General features: G+C 34.5%; 1 protein-coding gene across 1 annotated transcript in view; it reads right to left on the reverse strand.

The window, feature by feature from the left end:
* LOC147064730 (uncharacterized) overlaps window positions 1-19,863 on the reverse strand; it is a 418,531-nt gene that overhangs the window by 7,404 nt on the left and 391,264 nt on the right. Inside the window, exons 8-11 of the mRNA XM_085958013.1 lie at window positions 11,350-11,506; window positions 8,922-9,343; window positions 1,894-2,042; window positions 146-433 (exon numbers count right to left, since the gene is read on the reverse strand). Coding sequence (XP_085814139.1) covers window positions 146-433; window positions 1,894-2,042; window positions 8,922-9,343; window positions 11,350-11,506 — 1,016 coding nt within the window. The remainder of the gene's footprint in view (window positions 1-145; window positions 434-1,893; window positions 2,043-8,921; window positions 9,344-11,349; window positions 11,507-19,863) is intronic.

Raw genomic sequence — 19,863 nt, forward strand, 5'->3', positions numbered from 1 at the left:
TGACACATGTTTAAATCATTTTAAAAAAAAAAGTGACTTGTCTCCCTTTTCCTCTCGCACACAAAATATTAAAGTTTTTCATCTATTTGTGCTGAACGAGTAGGTATATATATATAACCGAAAAACATAAAGCAAATCGTCATACACTATTGTCGGAATGTCCATTGAGGTATTCTCCATGTCCACCTAAATCAGCGAGTCTAGTGCAGACTTCGCTCTCGAATTCACTGGCTTCGGGAATGTTGATGTCATCCATAGGCTGGGGCTTCTGGGGCGATTGCGACACCACCTGGTCCAGGAGTCTGGCCGGTAGAGCGGAGCCTTCCGGTCCTGATCCTGGGGTGGGGGAGACGGGGACGAACGGCGCCGCCTCGGGATTCAGCGGGGAGCTCATCGCGTCCTCTATTTCAGCGTCCAACTTTGACTCAATTTCCTAAAGAAACAAAGAAAATTAATGTTGCATTGATATTTTTGGAACGTTTTAAATCCTAAATGCTCTAATGGTAGAAAAACATTTCCATGGCGCATCCATTCTCTGACAATTCTGACAACAGACCAAAGAATTTGGAATTATAATGAGGGAGGGAGTCTATTGAACTTTCTATTCTGGAGCAGCAATGAGATAATTAGAAACTGTATTCTTTGTTTGCAGCACTGGATACACTGTAAACAAAATGAAAATGACGGCCCGCTGACTACTTACTCTCATATACATATGCCTGTTATTTGCGATCTTACTTGATTGTTTTTTTAAATCAGTGGTGGTATCAAAGATTTTATCTGAGCTTAAAATATTTTATAAAATTTTAAAAAACCCCTACCTAACCGATAAATTAACTTCACCAGATGCAAAAATACGAAAAATGTTTTCACTTTACACGTAAGGTACTGGTTACAAACAAACATTGTGTATAAATTATGTGCTGTGGGTACCTAATTCAGTTTTTTATAAACTTGTTCAATATCGTGAAAACTATCCAATCAACCTTTCGAAATAATTAATAAAACACTTTACTCAATTGCATGAATTCGCTATGAAGAAACATGCAATGCGAAATGACTGACAGTTCAAATAATAATTTGCCATAGTAACCCATTTATCAGATCAACTTTTACATATTATCAAGGCTCCATATCTTCATAGAAGGTTTTTTCAAATCTGAAGGCATGAAAGGGATGAAACGTGACTTGCGAGGGTAGGTAGGGGTGAATTTATCAGTAATCTGAGTGCTCACAGGAGTAGGGTCCCAGAGGTGATACACATGGGCCCCACCCCATATTGAAGTTTTTAAAAAATAGTGAAATCCTTGGCAAAAAAGTTTGAAAACTATAAAAATGATGTTCTGGAAGAATGAAGTCTGGCTATATATTTATCATCTCTTTTAAGAGCATTTATTGTTGAAATAAGAAATGAGAGAAGTGAATATGATGCACTGTTTTCAACAGAGCTTATAGATAAATAAGTTCGAATACAATTCAAAAGATAAATGTCCAATAAAATTAAAAACATATTTAATAATACTGAACAATTTAAAGCAACAACGATGCATTTTGGAACCAATTATTACTTGTATAATTATTGGAGAAAAGAAAGCAATCGATAAGTATAATATTTGAAGTAAGTACCTACAGTTAAGAAATTAATAATTTATGAAATGCCATGGCTTGTTTCATGTCATTCGCAAATTTTAAGGATATTACTTTTTTATACTAGGACCCCGGTCGGTGCTGAAAGTGGGGCACCCGACTAGTTAAATCCGCCTTGAGTGGAAGTACTTCTGAGACCCAGATACACTTTTTACATACGTTTAGGAGGCCATCCATAAACTGACCGCCGTAGGCTTCTAGACCTCATGAGGAATTTATTGGGCAGTCACCGGTAAACATTCATACCTGTGTTGTGTGAAGAGTCTGCGAGTCAGGCCGCGCGGCGTCGTTTGGATCAGATTTGTTTTCTCCTTTAAAATAGTTCCATTCGTCTTCTGACTCCTCGCCTCCACTCTCGCCTACATTGTCTACCAGACCGCCGCTAATTTCCAACACTGAAAAGAAACAGAATGCACAAATTAAATGATTTTTCATTAGACGACTCAGACCAAAACAGTCAATACAGTGATATTGTATATATATTATTATAAATAAATGATTTATAATATTTAATAGAGACTTTTACGGCTGTTTGTTTTCGTAATAGATTCCTGCATTGTCACCTTGCGTTCTTACTCTTTCTTTCTTGACATTTTAGACTTGTTGAAGAGGCCAAGAGTTATTGTATTGGAGTGTACTGGTAGGTATATGAATACGAACATCTCTCTAAGTGTGTCAAAAAAGGATTTATGATAAATAATTTAAGCAGGATTCCTACAATAGTAGAACAATTTAACCATTTTAACAATTTATACAGGGCAAATTTAATTATAGTCACCGATACAATTTCAGACTGTCTTACACGAAGCCTATGGCATCGTCTTCTGTCACTCCAAGTGCGCTACACGCTCATGTGGTATGTTTATACTTACCTATTTGTGTTTTTAAATTGATCAAATCTGAGATGTTTTGTTTTATTATGAACAAACAACTTTTAAGTTGATTTTTCTCTAAACTATTAAATAATATGTGGGTGGATACTGTTTGATCCAGAGTTATTACAGATTTAATTTCATATTTCATAAAAATGTTGAATGGGTAACTCTAATTACAGCCTTGGAAACTACTGTAATAATCAGCACTCAATGTTTAAAAAATGGAGATTTGTATTAATTAACAGATTTTTGCCTTTATGAGAAATGAATATTAGCCACTAGCTCAACCTACTAGGTCCATACTATTAACTCCAAACACAGATTGAAAAACAATATGTGTATTTGGCAGACCCAGGATTCGAGCCAGGGATCTATGACATTATAAGCCAAGGCATTAGACGCTCAGCCATCGTGGGCGTTGAAGAGGCCCGGCCCATATGATTTTCTTAGGATCGTACATGGTCAAAAAAAATAACTTGCACCTATGTCAGGTAGGCAAGCTTCTGGTGAATTTAAACACACCATTCCAACAGCCTATATAAACCAACCACAATGTCTGTATTCACCAGAAATCTAATTGGAGATTTTAGGACAGTGCGAATTCTAGTGTGACTAGTCCATCATACTTTCATTTGTACGTCGATGCTCTGTTTTTGTCCTCAAGTCACTATAAATTTCGTATTATATGTATTTTCTACTCGATTTAAATTCAAATTCCATCAAGTACCCTCAGTACGTAATATTTTTTTGTCATTAATTAACTCTACAATCCAATCTGGATCTGGGCTGCCTTATCAGATTTTACTAGAAATGGATGTTAGCCATTTGTTCAACCCATTAGGTCCATACTCTGTCATCCAAACACACATTGGAAAAAAATGTATGAATTTTGTGTTGATGCGGGAATCAAACTCTCGACCACCACATCATAAACAGACACTTTACCGCTCGTTATCATGAGTGCAAATTCATATTACAATTACAAAATATTCAGAAACACAATTGTTGTTCAAATCGAAATAAGTGAGGCTGAAGAAATGGTTTCTGTAATTTACTAAAGACTACAAAATACAAATTAACTATTTTGAATATCTTATGATGTGATGGCATGCCAAATAAGTTCAGCAATATTGTTTTGTATATTTAATTAATCAGTTACTTAATATACTTAAACAGAATATTATCACAGATGTCTGTATAAACCAGTTTCATTGAGCAGTTAATATAATCAGAAGAAACCATAAGGCAACAATTATTGCTGAATTATATTAGAAGACAGATAATAATATTCCTTTAAATATATGTACCTAAATCTCAGGATTAATTTGTATGTACAACTGATATAACAGGCTTAGAGATAAGTGATGATGATATTGAAACCTAAAAAGTATGAGTAAATGTAATATAGATTCCATCATGCAAAATATTGCGATTGTACAAAAATAATATATAAATATAGGACAGTAGGTACCTAATTCCACACATGAATATCATTCCATCAGTCAGTCTTAGGTCAAGCAATCGGAGAGGAGGTCAAGCAGTTTTTTTTCATTGCATTAAGGAAGGGCTACCATCGAAATTGTTAGTTTCCTGGATATCCTATGCTATCAATGATGTTTTTAAAAACTGCAGGCATTAATTACCATTAAACACTGTTCACCTATCTTGGAGAACATGCTGATCAATTAAGTCAAATTGTTTAGACTAGAAAAATAATTTATTCCTAAAGACTCTGATAACACTGACAAGAACATTAGATTCCTAATTTTTTTTTGTTTCCTGACACCAATATATTTAAGCAGTTGTTATTCCGCTACCAGTTATACTGTTACCTATACAAGAGAATAATACCGTTTTCTATAGATTTACCGGCAGAAGTTGTCCACTGAGTGATGGCGCTGCATACTAACATTTGGCACATTTTTAATTGTAAAAGGAAATGATCTTAGTTTCATATTCGAACACCAGATAAATTGTAATAGAATATCTATAATAGTAGTATATAAGTAATATTATATAATTCTCATTTTAGAAGCCTTCATTAAAATGTGTTGATAAAACTGGGCAGGACACGCCCGTCAACTGGAATAAAGTGGAGAGAACTTGAGACTTGGTGATAACCTCAGGAGTACTTAATTAATTATTGATGACATGCTGAATACATAGTCATAGTGAAATGGAAATCTAATTCTAAGACAGACATTTGAGGGTAAATCAACGAGGATATGCCGCTTTCGCGACAAAGTATATCTCTCTACATAAATATTACAAGTAATTATAGGTTTAAGTTTTAACATTACTTCATCAATTGGAAGAACACTCGGCTGTGGTAAATGAGATAATAATGGATTAACTATGAACGAATTTAGGTATGTCATGTAATGCATCTGTTTAGAAAAGAAACAAAACACCCAACTGTTCAAAAACCAAATATAAACAATAAACTTGCTAATACAATATTGCTAATTGTCAATCTTAGATTGTCTATTTAATTCAAGTAGTAGTAATTATTGGCTTACACTTACACACAGTAGTGCAGCCTGCTGCACTTGCAAGATCATTAAGTGACAGATCCGAATTGAACTGGCTGAGGGTGAAATCCCTATTAGTATTATTTAAAATGAAAATTTGGATCTGGGGGTCGTGGGGCCAGAAGTACAGCGAACAGCTAACAATCAATTGACAGTAGCCAGTTGAGATTGAACGCCCTGCAATGGAAGGCCACCGACCACAGTAATTAGGGAAAATATCAACAAGAGCACGGACTTGCGTCTTGCAAGATCGCTTAATTACTGTTAGGGAGATTGAAGAAGTACCTATTAAAGATCTCATGTGAAAGAGTGGAAATCTTCATAACATTATAATTGCAGTTGTCGGAGATTAATGCTCAGTGGGCACGAAGGCCTGTTATGCACAGAAATGTGTTCTTGCGCAAACTTCATGGGAGTGTCTGGCTAAACTTGACCTTATTCATCTGTAATGGTACAACTTTTATTTTTTATTGGACTGACACTAGAGCGATACTGTTATAGCGGACGTGGAGCAGTACTTTGAAGACCATGACGAATCCTTTCATAAAACTGGGATATCGGTTTTAAAGTATCAATAAGAAAGTGCATTCATCTTCAAGAATATTGTTTCCTATCATAAAGATAAATGTTTCTGAAAGTGCGGGGGATTCATAGTTCTGCAGATCACTGGTAAGCTAGGTAGGTATAAAGGTATGGCTGTAATATATATTTTTAAGGGTTAGGATTATAAGTCTGTCCCTTCTCTTATACTGTGGAGATCCATTCTATTTTCAGGCAGAGATAATTATTACTCATTTTACAATTAATATAAAGATATAATAACACATGGATATTTTTAGAAGGTAGCAGAAGTCAGGTATCACCGTCAAGAAGATAAAAATCATAAAGTAGCGTTAGAACTAATAAAAATAATTCATTCAACATGACATGACTAAAGAGGACTAAGTAGGTATCACGTTATTCTTGAAACTTCCTTATTTATAGCAAAAGAATTAAAAAAAAAAAAAAAAAACATTACCTACGTCTATAGTACATTTTTATAGATAGTTCTACTGAAAAATCTTAGAGCTGTCATTGATTCAGAAAATCATAATTACGTAAGTAAATAAATAAGTAGGTAGGTACTTAGTTTGAATAAATGATAGGATTTAGAAAAAGATTTTTCGATAGGTGGTATGAAAATTATCCATAACTCACCTTAGAGTAAATCTGACAAGCTTTCTTCGATCATACCTGACAAAATAAACGTATTTTAAAAAAGTATAATATTACTTAAATATTTTAAAAATGTTACTGATTACTATTAAAATTACCATATTTGGGAGTATTTTTGACATTTATGTAGAGGTACCATAGATTAAAAGAGGTGCCTATAATATTTTGCCTGGGATTGATTAGATTAGCTTTCGAAGAATAAGCAATAAAATCATAAGTAAACGTCATTACATTCCATAGAGAATATACCTGCATTTGTATAAATACACGACTTCGAGGTACTATATAATATTATTCACACAACTTAATCTTTGATCCACAAGTTATTTTATTCATTAATAGGTATGTCAAGGAAGTAAGTAATGTCCGTTAATCAAGCTCAAGCATAAATTCATAGATAAACTTTTTGGTAAGTAGTTTAAATTTTATATAGGTATAATATTTGCACTAGGTCTAAGCTTAAAGTATGCACATTAGTTAATAATATGCATAGCAATAAAAGAGATATAAAAAGTCGACTTTGATTTTGAAGCAAATCCGGCGAGTGTCATTCAAACTGACAGCTGAAAGAAAAAGTTCAACCACGTAAGAATAAGAATAACTTCCGGAATTTCTAAAGTTAAAGTATTTAAAAGCGACGAGAATTTATTATTATATCAATGTAAACTTCGAGACTCTTATCCAACGGTGTCGGTCACGGACAAAATCGATAGACATCCAAAGGAGGCGAGACAGAACACCGCCATACTGAACGACGCCGGTCTGGACGTGTTGCACATTTTAGCGAGTAGAATCTTCGCAATATCGTGCCTCGAGAGCGAAAATGGCGAAGAGAGATTGATAAATAAACGATTAGAGATGCATATAAACTCGGAAAACGAATCCTTGCGCGGCTACAAACAAATGAATTCCACAATACGTAAGTACACACCGAACTAATTTGGGAACACTGCATTATAGACCTTAAAATAACTTCACACAACACCGAGAACATCTGAGACTCATATTTGAATTAAAAGAACAACGGACGTACCATCTTAGCAAGTATACAATAAGTCACAGTGATAGCTGCCGATGTAATGGGTTTTTATACTTAGAAAATAAACACAGTTCAAAATAATATATATTTTTGTTGTAATATCCGATAAAAGCCGGCAAGCACGTAGTGGTACAAACTCGCCGGGAGAAAAATGTAATAAAAACTAAAAAATACAGAGAACGTATCACGGCGTGTTCCTTTTGAACGACTGATCGCCGAACGCAGCGCGGCTCGGCAGCTGTCGGGTGTCGGGCGCGGCAACCTCAGCCGCCGGCCCACCGCGGTGCCCCCCCCAGCCCTCCCCAAACGCTGCCGGCGTTATTTCGGCGCTGTCGATTATTTTAATAAAATAATAATTTACATATAAATAGTTACCTATATAAATATAACACGAATAAGATAAATTATAATAATAACTTCCGTAGGTAATATTTCAATTTATAATTAGAAACGGACGATTAGGTAGGTGGGTGAGAAAAAAAAAATTGAACACAATAAATTATAAAAAAATGTGTGCAAATTGTTGTGAATACTACCTATAACCAAAACATTTACTATGCTTTAAGAAAATAAAAGCATTGTAACATGTCATAAAACATTCAATTGGGTAGATAACTTCTTCTTCATCGACCATGTCCAATCCTATTAGGATCATATGGGCCTCCACAGAGTGGAAGTTTGTATTGACAGATTTTGTTTTTACGAGAAATGGATGTCAGCCACTTGCTCAACCTATTAGGTCCATACTCTGACTCATACACAAATTGAAAAACAATATGTGTACTTGCCAGACCCAGGATTCGAACCTGGGACCCACGATGTAATAGGCCAACGCTTGCCGCGCGGCCATCGTGGGTAAGTAATTCTTATCTGAATAATCGAAATACTTCACAGAAGAAAGGTACTATTTAAATTTGATGGACAATATAAGCACAATAATCTACTTATACTAATATCATATAGTAAAAAAGGTACCGAAGTTGAGATACAACTTCTCGAAAATAACGCACTTGCAACAATTCTTCATCACACGGAAGAATTTGTAAGTGTTCCAATAGCAGCGGTGGAGCGGTGAGGTGAGGAAGCCATCCAAACTCAAACCGTATGTGGCTTTGTACCGTCTGCCATACTTAACTTAAATATGATGTCTGTTCATAGAAATATATTTTCACTAATTTGGTACCTATATAAGCATCTGACCGTATCCGTTTATATACATACTGTATAGGTACATACAACATAAATCACAAGTTTAGAACGGCACACAAGTCTATGGACGATCTTGAGATACGGGCAGAGAGGTGCACGCACAGATCCAACCGTCGTCTATCTTATTTATTTAGAAAAAATCAAATCCGTCTATATTGTTCAATTATATAATATGTTTACTTTGTATTACAGTATTTCAAACGGACGAAGTCGCGGACTACCGCTAGTACCTATAGGTATATCATAATTTGAATTAAGTTACCTTCGTATAAGCGCGAAACTCCATGACAATATGTATGTATAGTGTAGACAATATATCAGTATTTTTTGAAAATTATTGTTTATTACCTAATGAGAGTGTATTATTAGTAGGAATGTTAATTGTATATTAATCGTCTGACATACCTGCTTCGATTGGCAGTGTACTCGTTTCCTTCATGCAAACGTCGAATGTGTCTTCGGCGACTATTTCTGGTTCCTTTCCTGCAACTCCTTCGACGAGGAGTCTTGCAGCGGCGATACTGGGCGAAAGCAGTACATCGTCCACTGCATCTACATCAGTTTCAGGTCCAAAATCGTCGTCATCATCATCGTCATGTGTCTCATCGTCGAAGTGGTCAGAGGTTCTCTTGCCGTTTGTGGGTCGCTCGTCGAAGAATGGGTCGGTTGTGTGGTGAGAGTCAGGTGGCGCCGGTCCTCCTCCGTTCTGCTGCTTGTATCCTTCGGCGAGGTCGAAGAGAAGGCCACAGTCCTTTGGGGAGAACGATGGATCCTGGTCTTCGTTCACCAGGAAACGATTCGTTTGGGCGCCGCTCGTTTTCTCGAAACTGCAATTGAATATTTAAAAAAAATAAAGTAAACTCTGGTATTATCAAAGTGGGAGAGGGCACTCATTTGGCGAGGCGTAGAAGATTATTTTTATCTCCTTCGTATATTTTATTTGGTTATTTTCAATTAATCATTAGACTTTCATAATTCCCTTTAGACGCGAGATGCATTGATAAGTTCACTAGCCGGAAAAATTCTGACTAAATAATAGCAAATGGCCGATGCTAAAACAGTTTGGTGGGTTACAATAATAATTAATACGTGGCAGGTAGGTGTAGGATATTTTTGTTAAGGGGGGGGTATAATGCTACTAGGGGCACCTAGCAACAGAACACGAAAGATGCAATATAATAAATTTTACTGATAACTTTACATCTTAAACTCAAAGTGTTTAAAATTCATTTTTTTACCATGTCCGATCCCAAAAAGATCAACCATATGGGAATCCACAGAGTGGAGGTTGTATTTTTTTGTATGTATATTTTTTTTTACAAGAAATGGATGTTAGCCAGTGCTCAATCTATTACGCGCTCCAACACCTCCGCTTAGCGCGTCCCTGTAGATATCTACAGTAATATAAGTTTGAGAAAACCAAGTAGGGAAGAATCCCACGTAATTGATAATTTTGACAAAGGGATTATGAACATCTCATGCAAAAATTACAATGATTCTATTATTTACCAAGTCCATGTTTTAATATCTTATTATCATAATATTATTATGCAACGTTGCATTGCGGAATATCGCTCTGGAAAGAGGACAATGCCGATGCACCAAGATGCTGCAAATGAAATAAAACGAAGCGGTATATTTTGCATATTGTGCCATACATTTTCTTTTCTGATGGAAGAGAAATTGCATATTTTATTGAAATATTATTCGAGCAGCGGTCGGGTTATTGCGCTATGGTTTACATTCAGACGATTTATAACGGAACCTCATTCATTCACACGTGGATTACAATCAAATGGTCGTGATTGCCTTGCTTGTAGAATACTAAAATGGTGGACAATCCAACGCGACTACATTTTATTATTTTCTTCGACGTAAAAAAAAATACGCCAAATTAATTTTATTAAATATATGTACCTACTAACAAGAAATGCGATTTTGCTCATAGGAATTTGTAGGGGGTATAACATAGCTCATTTTTGTATCTCCATTTAAAGCAGGGGTGACCAACCTTTTGCATACCATGCGCCAATTTTTTCACAGACGAGTTCAGATGCGCCATATAATACATTTGAATCAGTTATTCGCAATTAATCAATTTCACGGATGAAAATGCTTGTTCACATCTGTATGTCGATCCAAAGCGACATAACTTTTTGCAAATTTTCTTAGCTCTGGGAAATGTTCACAGGTTAATGTTACTTAGTAAGGTTAATGTTACTTAGGTTAATTAGTAATGTCAGAAGCATTTTGATCTGGAAAAAGCTTATCAAATTTCATTTTCAATAATGAATTTGTTTTTAAATCAATCAGTTCTATTTGTATGTTACTAGGCATCTGCATTACATTTTGTTCACTAAGTGAAAATAGGTTTATAAAAGCGAGCATGCAGTTTTCTTCTTTAGGAAAATCATGAAAACGACTTTCAAATGACCCTTGCAATATCTTGATTTTTTCAATATATTTGGTCAAATTGCTATTATCCGCAGCACATCCATTCTGCTCTTTCAAGTGTGGAAATTGACTCAAATCCTCATTTTCCAACTGAGAGAAGAACAGTTTTAATTTCATTTTAAATGAACTGATGCTATTTACTAAGCTAGGAAATAATTTATTCTTGCCTTGTAGTTTTAAATTTAGATCATTGAGATGGCTAGTAATATCAACTAAGATGCGCAAAAGATGCAATGCGCCACTTGTAATCATCCAATGCGCCACGGTTTGGCCACCACTGATTTAAAGTGTCTCGGAAGGACAGAATTCCGAGACCTTCAGGAAGATCGCTGGGGTGTCGCGAGCGATGGACAGAGAAAATGAGAAGAAACTAAATTACCTGGCGTCCATCTTAGCGAATTTCTTCAGCAGCCACGCTGCCTTATCTGCGAGTTTTTGTGGATCTTGAAGGAAGATGACGATCACCGATATATTGTCGACCGAACTCCTGTTTTTCGCTAACTGCACCAGCCACGCTGCTATCTTCTTTAGGTCATCTGAAACAAATACGACAATAATGCATTAACTATACAGGTACTTAATATTGACCATTCTTGATACATCTCCAAATTGAACGACCATTTTTGTACTAGTACCAATTTTGGACTTGCGTCCTATTTATCATAAGAATTAATTTGGGAAACTAAAATGTGTTACAAGAAAAATATGATCGTTCGATCTGAGTGTTTTAATACTTTTAATACTCAGATGATAAAACATCGAATTGCCGGTAAGAAACTGCAAGTATGTAGGTACCTACTTACTTATTTTTTATTATGTGCATATTTAGATATCGGTACCGAGATAATTATTTTCAGAGATAAAAAGATTTTTTTAAATTATTGCACTTAATTTTAATTTAAACAATCGTGTTTACCGTTGAAACGGATTTTAGTACCCGCTTGAGCTATGGTGAAGTTGATAATGTTGGGATGGTAAATCTATAAGTAGGTAGCTGTTTTATTATCATGACAATGTTGTGCGTGTGCATGTGGTACTGAAAGCTTTAAAGATAAGCCTGATAGAATAAGCCCTCTAAATTATTAATGCTATATTTCTGTCACTTGTCTTGTTAATACCTATGAGACGAGGCAAACGAGGTATTCTGGGAAAGGCCTGCGTTATTAATACTGTTAGTGAATTATTACGGTCATGCACAATGTGACACATTGTGTAGGTAAGTAGATAACTACCTGGAAAATAAAATAAGAAACATCCCAAAACTAAAATGTAATCGATAAACAATCTAAATGATAATGATAAGAATCAAGAGTGATGTATGTTGAAACAAACACTCTATTTCGGGTCACCAGACTACAATCGAAAATATACATACTGAGCAATGTCAATTATTATGCCTGTATGGATTTAGGAATATCCAATTATAATATAATAATATGCTTGCACGCTAAGATGAACACGGGGAAATAAATGGGTGCTTCATAATATGCAAATGTATTGGAAAATGGAACATCTTTTGGATTACACGCCTTAAACATAAATGGAAAGATACGTGTCGAATCAATCGCTCGTGAGTCAGATTTTCAAGATGTCAATACCTACCCACATATTTTTTTCATTTAAAATGTTTTTTGTCCAATTTGAATGTTATATATTAATTATTCATATTATTCGAAGACAAAATGAAACATATGTTTAAACTTCTATCAATGCAAAAACCAATAAGTACCTACCTAATTACAGGAGTTAAGTAAGTATTGCCCCAAAATGGTCTAAATATTGCAACTACTACAATAACTACATGATACTACGACTTTTCTAGACAAAATTGTCAACCAGGATTTTGGGATTAGTATTCTTGATCCCATGAAAACACATTCAGTGAACAGGGGCAACAGGGCGAAATAGTATCTGAATGTGAATTAGATAATTTGCTGATATTTCGGTGTTTAAAATACAGATAGGTTTGAATAATTATTAAGGGTAGGTATGTATGTAGGTGAAATGAAAAACTTTGGCAGATGCTCTTATCATCTGGCAGATATCACGTAATTGTATAGGTATGTATTTTTTTGAAAACAGCAAATACTAAAATTATATATGTCAATATACCTATATGTACTAATTGGCATTTTTTTTAAAGAAAATCTTTTATCTGTCTTCCCCATTATAATGACGCAAGCAAAAGAATATACCTAACACGGAGAAGAGTTTAATCAGTTAAATCACAATTTTCGTATGTTTTTATTTGTATAGAAACTTATTTAAGACAAATAACGATTGTCTATTTAGTTGTACGTGTTTAGTTCACAAATTAAATTCATATAGATAATATGAAATCCAATCCGAAAAAACCGGATAAATGGAGCAGGATTCCGGCTTTGAAAATCTTAATACTACCTAAGTAAGTATTCGTTCTTTTTTGGTCACCAATCTTAAGATTTATAATGAAGTTCCACCAGGTAAAAGCTCCATCAATAATTATTGTCAAGACTTTTGGCAAACCGCTCTGTGAAATTTCACACAGAAATATTTTTTCAAAGACTAATATAGATTTGATTGTTTTGCCGTCGTCTAAAAAAATGTTTTCATTGCAATAATGAATGAGTAAAAATACCTACGTTAACATATTATTTTACGGCGGTGTTGTAAGCAGTGCGTATTTATATTTACGTTATGTGGCTGGAGACCGACTTGGCAACACTGACCGTATGTGAAGGTCATTGGCGAATTTGCGGAACTCAAAGATCAAGACCGTGTTTACATATTATTATGAATACATTATTTTAGACAAAAATGTGGCCGTTTTTCATCAACTGCCGTGGACCGGCTCCTTCATCCTGTCCGAAAAAACGTGACTCACTACTGACATGGCACCTCTGAAAGTAGAATAAACCGGTTTTGTTATGGGCACGAGTGCGCAGACTTTCAGTGGGGAATAATAATTGATCTAGTCTAGCCAGAAGAATACTTCTCTGAATGGATAACGCATTTAACTCACTAGTTTTTATTCGACAGAGGATTCAAAATGATACACATTGATAATGGTTATCTATTTTTTCCTACAATCAAAGTAATGGTGGTGATCCACAGCACGCCATGTTGGTCAAGCTACGCAGATATAATTGCCTGTCTTCCAGCTACCGTTGTACAATGTACTACCTTTACTAACGTTTGGCACACGTATATTGTGCAATTTTCTGACAGTGGCTACGTTCACGTCGGTTTTATTTCTGTTCCTACAGTTAACTTCCAATGACCACTGTTTAAACTTTAAAATTTCTTTCAAACGATTAGTTGAAATTTCCGTTCAGTTTCAGTTTAACTGGTATGTAAACGCAAAAACTGAAGAGTTCGACTGAGACTGAAACGGAGATATCAGAGACATCATCAACTCGTTCGACGCGGACGACACGGCTGCCGTGTCCCCGTTAAACGGCCAATTAGCATGTTATTTAAATGTGGTAATTAAAAATTAATTTAAAGGTACGCAGTGATTGCAGTGACTGACTAACTTGATTTTTAGAGGTACTTAATGTCAACATAGGATAAGTGGACAAATAGGTGTTAGCAAAACAACTTAATGAGCTCTAATTTGCGAATATTCAGTTTCCATATGATCACAAATTAAATTACCACTTACCACAATAGATTTACCTTTGACAAAAAAGGAAACAAAATAATAATATTTTTTTTAATGAACATCTTTCAAAAATTACTTTAAAAGTTGTCAAGTGTACCTAAATTGGGCCCTGCTTATTACAATGAATTATTTTTCAAACATAATGTAGGTAGGTACTACTACTTTAAAGATTGAATCGCTAGTCATGTCTGCTAGTGCATACATAAAAAACGCATTCAAATGTGACTATGCGAGGAAGACAAATTTTAATTCATTTGTGCAACATACATACCTGGTAGATACATTTTTTTTAATTTCTACTACGTCGGAGCGTTTTATGTGGTATGTATAGATATAATGCGACGTGTAAAATTGAGACGATAATGTCCTACGGCACAACAAGAACATTAAATGATACAAGTAAATTGACAGGTATCATACGATTCGTAACTCTAATGACAGGAAGTTGACAATGATCTGGGTTCATTTCCGACGCCGTCGAAGACGATAGGTAGTCTAAAAACCATTAACAAGTCAAACTTATTTTACGTGGACATGCAAAAGTGGACATCCAATAAGTCTACGTGTGAACGAGAGCTAGAGGTTTAAAACATTTTGGGTTTCGTCTTCTTGTTTGACATATTTAAAATTGCTGAAGATGTATTTAATTAAATAGCAAAATACATCTTTACGGTGTATACGACAAATTAGCATATTACATACTATACACAAAGAATATCGAAACAAATCAAAATTCATAGTTACAATAATAATATGACATGTCGCTCACATGATTTGAACTGATGAACCTAATATACGTGTCAAGAACTCCAGCCCTGGAAAAGTATGTTATCAACTTCACTGATACTTTTCCAATCTAGAGAAAAATGCAATGCCACATTGGGATCTACAAATATTATGTTTGGTGGTATACATAATAATATCGACTGTGGAAAGGCAAAAGGAGTTAATCCACACTAATCAAATTTTACAGGATGCACAAAAAACGTTTTGATAATGATTTTGGGCCAAAGTCTAAATATAAAATAGACACAAACTTGAAGTGCATGATGATTAATAATTTGGTGTTTTTTTTCCCAATCTATAATTAAATAATGAAGTTATTGAAGAAAAACTAATAAAAATGAGGGTTAAGTCATTTTACCTGACAAAAAATTAGGTAGGTATTAACATATTTGGAGTTAGACACGTACATTTCACTTGCGATTTATGTTATTACTATAATATATTAACATAAAACAGTGCATAATAATGATATTAGTCTATTACAATTATATTAATCGTAAATTAAAGGGAATTGAAAACAATTTCAATTGATAAGTATTTTTGACACATCACATAACCTATAAATCGCATGGCAATGTTTTAAGTGAATTAGCAAATATTGTATTACTTTTCTCAGATATTATGAAATCATCAAATCAATTAATCGATAATCAACAAATAAAACACAATATAAGTTGTAACAGGCCGTTTCATACCGATATAGATAGAATTTACAATAGCTCTTCTCGTGCGTGATATAAAATCTTCAAGATGTAATTTTAAACACTAACAGTTCTTGTCGGGATTATTTGTTGCGTCCATATTAACACCATACTTTTCAAGAATCATTTTCCTTCGTTCTGTTGCCATTTTAGCTCAATGTTTAAACTTTAAATGATTTTTTATGAAGACTCGAAATCCGTGTTAACTGTCAAACGACCGACCGAGAAATGTACGTGGCTTAAGTCTTCCTTCTGGTTCATAACTTACCCGGTCGGCCAGCAGAGCTTAGTAAAACTACCATTATTTTCATACATTTGCAACGTAAGATGCATAACGCCTTTTCCCTTTCCGTAAAAGATTACTTGAACGACTAATAATGTCATTGATGTGGAATAAATCCTTTTACCTGGACGCAAATTTCAAACGCCCTTCTTTTTTAAAAATTAAAAGCTAAAATTTGATAAGAATTTGACATTTTGCAGCTTACATCCTTTAGGCAGAACGTGTATTTAGTTGTGTGCAATGCTATTATTCAATAAGACCTATTTTGCAAAAAGTGAGGGTTAAATCCTTTTGCCTTTCCACATTCGATATGATTTGAAATAAGATGTAGGACAGAATCATCTCATCACGTTCCCAGTCATAAAAACCACTGGGTTCGAAACAAGACCTTTAAGATTAAGAACACAATTCTTTGATTCTCCTTCAGTTGTTGATTAACTTGGAAAATCCTATTTGAATATTGGGTTTAATGTTTTCTTTATTGATCAGAATCTAGACTACATTCAAACGGCTCCCTCCGTTATACTTATCCAGCGATCTCTGCAATCTGGTAGTCTGGAGCATTCTTCACTTTGTCAGATGATCGAACAATGAACCCCGCTCTACCACAAGATATTCTTACAAGACCTTATCGAGGTTTTGACTGCGGCTTGCTGTCATATCTCCTCTTTTCAACTAAGAAAGAGGATCCGTTCATGCCCCTACCATTGACCATGTCTTTGAGATTGCATTTTTGGACTTTTATATCTGCTTGCTTACCTCAAACTTTTAGCATTCATTGTAATATCCGTACTTAATTCTTTCTTATTATCATTTTTGTCGTTAAGAGTAAAAATGGCGTACTTCAAAATATTGGTATATCTAGGTTTATTGCTTCATTAATTATCTACCAGTCTCCTTCTTCCAACAAGACCTTAATAATCTCCAATTGCATTTATCTTTTTTTTCCTTTTTGTAATTTTTGAGGTTTTACATTAGCAACCGTGGCCTGTGTTGTTAGGACGAGACTTGTACCATGACTTCGATGTTTTCGTTTGGCATTGGTGGTGGATATTCTTAGACGAGTTGTTAATGTAGATTGTAGGCATAAGAAGGTAAGAATATCAGATAATGACGAAGGTAATCAAAATGAGATACTTTCGGTGTTGACAATTTTCACTCTCGGGAATCAGAATATTGGCGCATCGAGGAAGGTGGCGGAAAAAATCGTTGACTTGACTGTCCAATTCTATCAATAAACATGGCAGGACTATTGCACTCATTGATGGATACCATTTTATTCAATATAACAAACAATATTAGATTGAAAAGAGTAAATCACTCGATACACGATTGATTAATGTTGTTTATGGTTACAGGGCAATAAATTGATTCGACACGGATCGTTAATTTTTTCAGTCCACCAATTACCCTGATTAGAAGATTATTCTTAGCATCTAATCTAATATATACATAAAAAGGTGAAGGACACGGGTAATAAAATTGTTTAATTTGACCTGTATTGATTGAATTGGTCATTATGATTGTCGAATAAATTTACATTTTAAATTATCCAATCCATTGTTTAAGTCAGTTGTAAATTGAGCATATTGGGTGCATCCAATTATCTTATTAGTCATTCAAATAGACTTCGACAAAGATGAATGTTAAACTATAGACTTCTAAATACGTCCATCGATCATTGACTTGGTAGTTGGTTTAGATTTAGAAGCAGAATTAATGGAAAATATTGTGTAGATTGTATATGTTTAAAACTTTTTAATTAATAAATTAGAAGGACACGATACAAGTCAGTCCAATGACAATTAATGCAGGAAAACTTGTATATATCTACTTATATTATTATTATGTATAGAACGTACTCATAATAAAGGCGAAAGACAACATCCTATACTATAATAATATAATATGTATTTGGATGTGAAAACATATAATTTATGTCTAATATCCAGAATATTGGAGATTTGAATCAATTTATTATAGTTCATAACCGACAGATACGTACATATTGCATAATAATAACAAATCAATTACTTTCTGTGAAATTTTGATACAAAACAACTGGAACTGAAGAATTAATTATTAGCGTTATATTGTGGCTAGACTCCACTGTCCATTAAAAATTCTATGAATCATAAAACGAATATAAACCATGAAATTGTAGGTAAGTAAACGAGCCGTTTTAATTGCAAATACAGTGTATTTTTACACTAAAAAAAACGAGGTCGGCCAAACTGCAATTTATAATAATTTATTATCTAGTCATTTTTGCGGTGTATACAAGTATTGCGTTGGCAATTTAGTTATTATAATAATATATAGTCAAATACTATGACTACAATGGACTTTGAATGCGTTTGTAGTATCCTGTTAAAATAGTGTATAGGCGACGACGTACAATTGAAACGCTAGCCTTCGGCTTATTTAAAAGGGGAGCAGAAGGCGAAAGTGTGGGTTAATCTCAAACGAATGATATCCCAAATAAATTAATGGAAAGAATGATAAACTGGTTCCGCTTAAAAGGAAACAATCAGAAAATACTTGTTGAAAGAAATTTAAGAAGTAAAATCGTGTCGGATTAATGATTTAATTCGACGCCGAATTGCAATTCTAATGATAGAAATAAGAAAGAATAGACCCGGGACATAATTAAAATAAATATAATCTGAAACAGCAGTTGGATCAGTGGGGTTTACAGTCCAGGGATTCTGCTTGATTTGTTGATCTTAAATTAACAACAGAGATGAAGTTAATGGAATCCTTTATAGAATACAAGGATAAGCTTTTATAATATGCATAATTTGAAAACACCTCAGATATACCTATACCTAAGTAGGGTACATCTTAGAAAAATCTTTAAAATGAAAATACGACATCTGGCGAGACTCGAACCTACATCCGCTGGATTCGCGGCCATGTGCTTTATCAATAATTAAGCCACGTCTCCCCCCACTTTTTGTTTTTTATTTGGTACAGAGATTTTTGTGGATATAAATGGAAATTGTTTGTTAGTTTATTACTTAGTTTGGTTCATTGACACCAGAATTGCTTCGATCAGATGAGGCATTCTCTCGCTGTAGTAGTCTCAAGAATTGTAAATCGATCAAAATCAGAGGTTTGCGGCACGGCTTCCCCCGCCGCCTGGTAAGGTTAGTGCGATAATAATATTATATCGGACGTATAAAGCCTTAAGACCAACCTATGCAATTATATATTTACATTAAACGTAATGCTTATTCTTAAAGAGCATCTGCCTGCTAATTTTTATATAATGCGATCTGTCATTTATTATTGTTATAGGTTTTTTTCGCTTTAAAATAAAACACGCGTGCCATGCAAAATCATCTCGCGTGCCACTAGTGACACGCGTGCCATAGGTTCGCCACTACTGGTGTAGTAGAATATATTCAATATAAATTTCCATTGATTCACATGACAATATCCCATTGAAGCGGACGAAATCGGCCCAGTTGTTTATTA

Source organism: Rhyacophila brunnea, unplaced genomic scaffold (genome assembly GCF_057557595.1).
Source record: "Rhyacophila brunnea isolate RB1 unplaced genomic scaffold, BYU_Rbru_1.0 scaffold_7, whole genome shotgun sequence".
NCBI classification, from domain to species: Eukaryota; Metazoa; Arthropoda; class Insecta; order Trichoptera; family Rhyacophilidae; genus Rhyacophila; species Rhyacophila brunnea.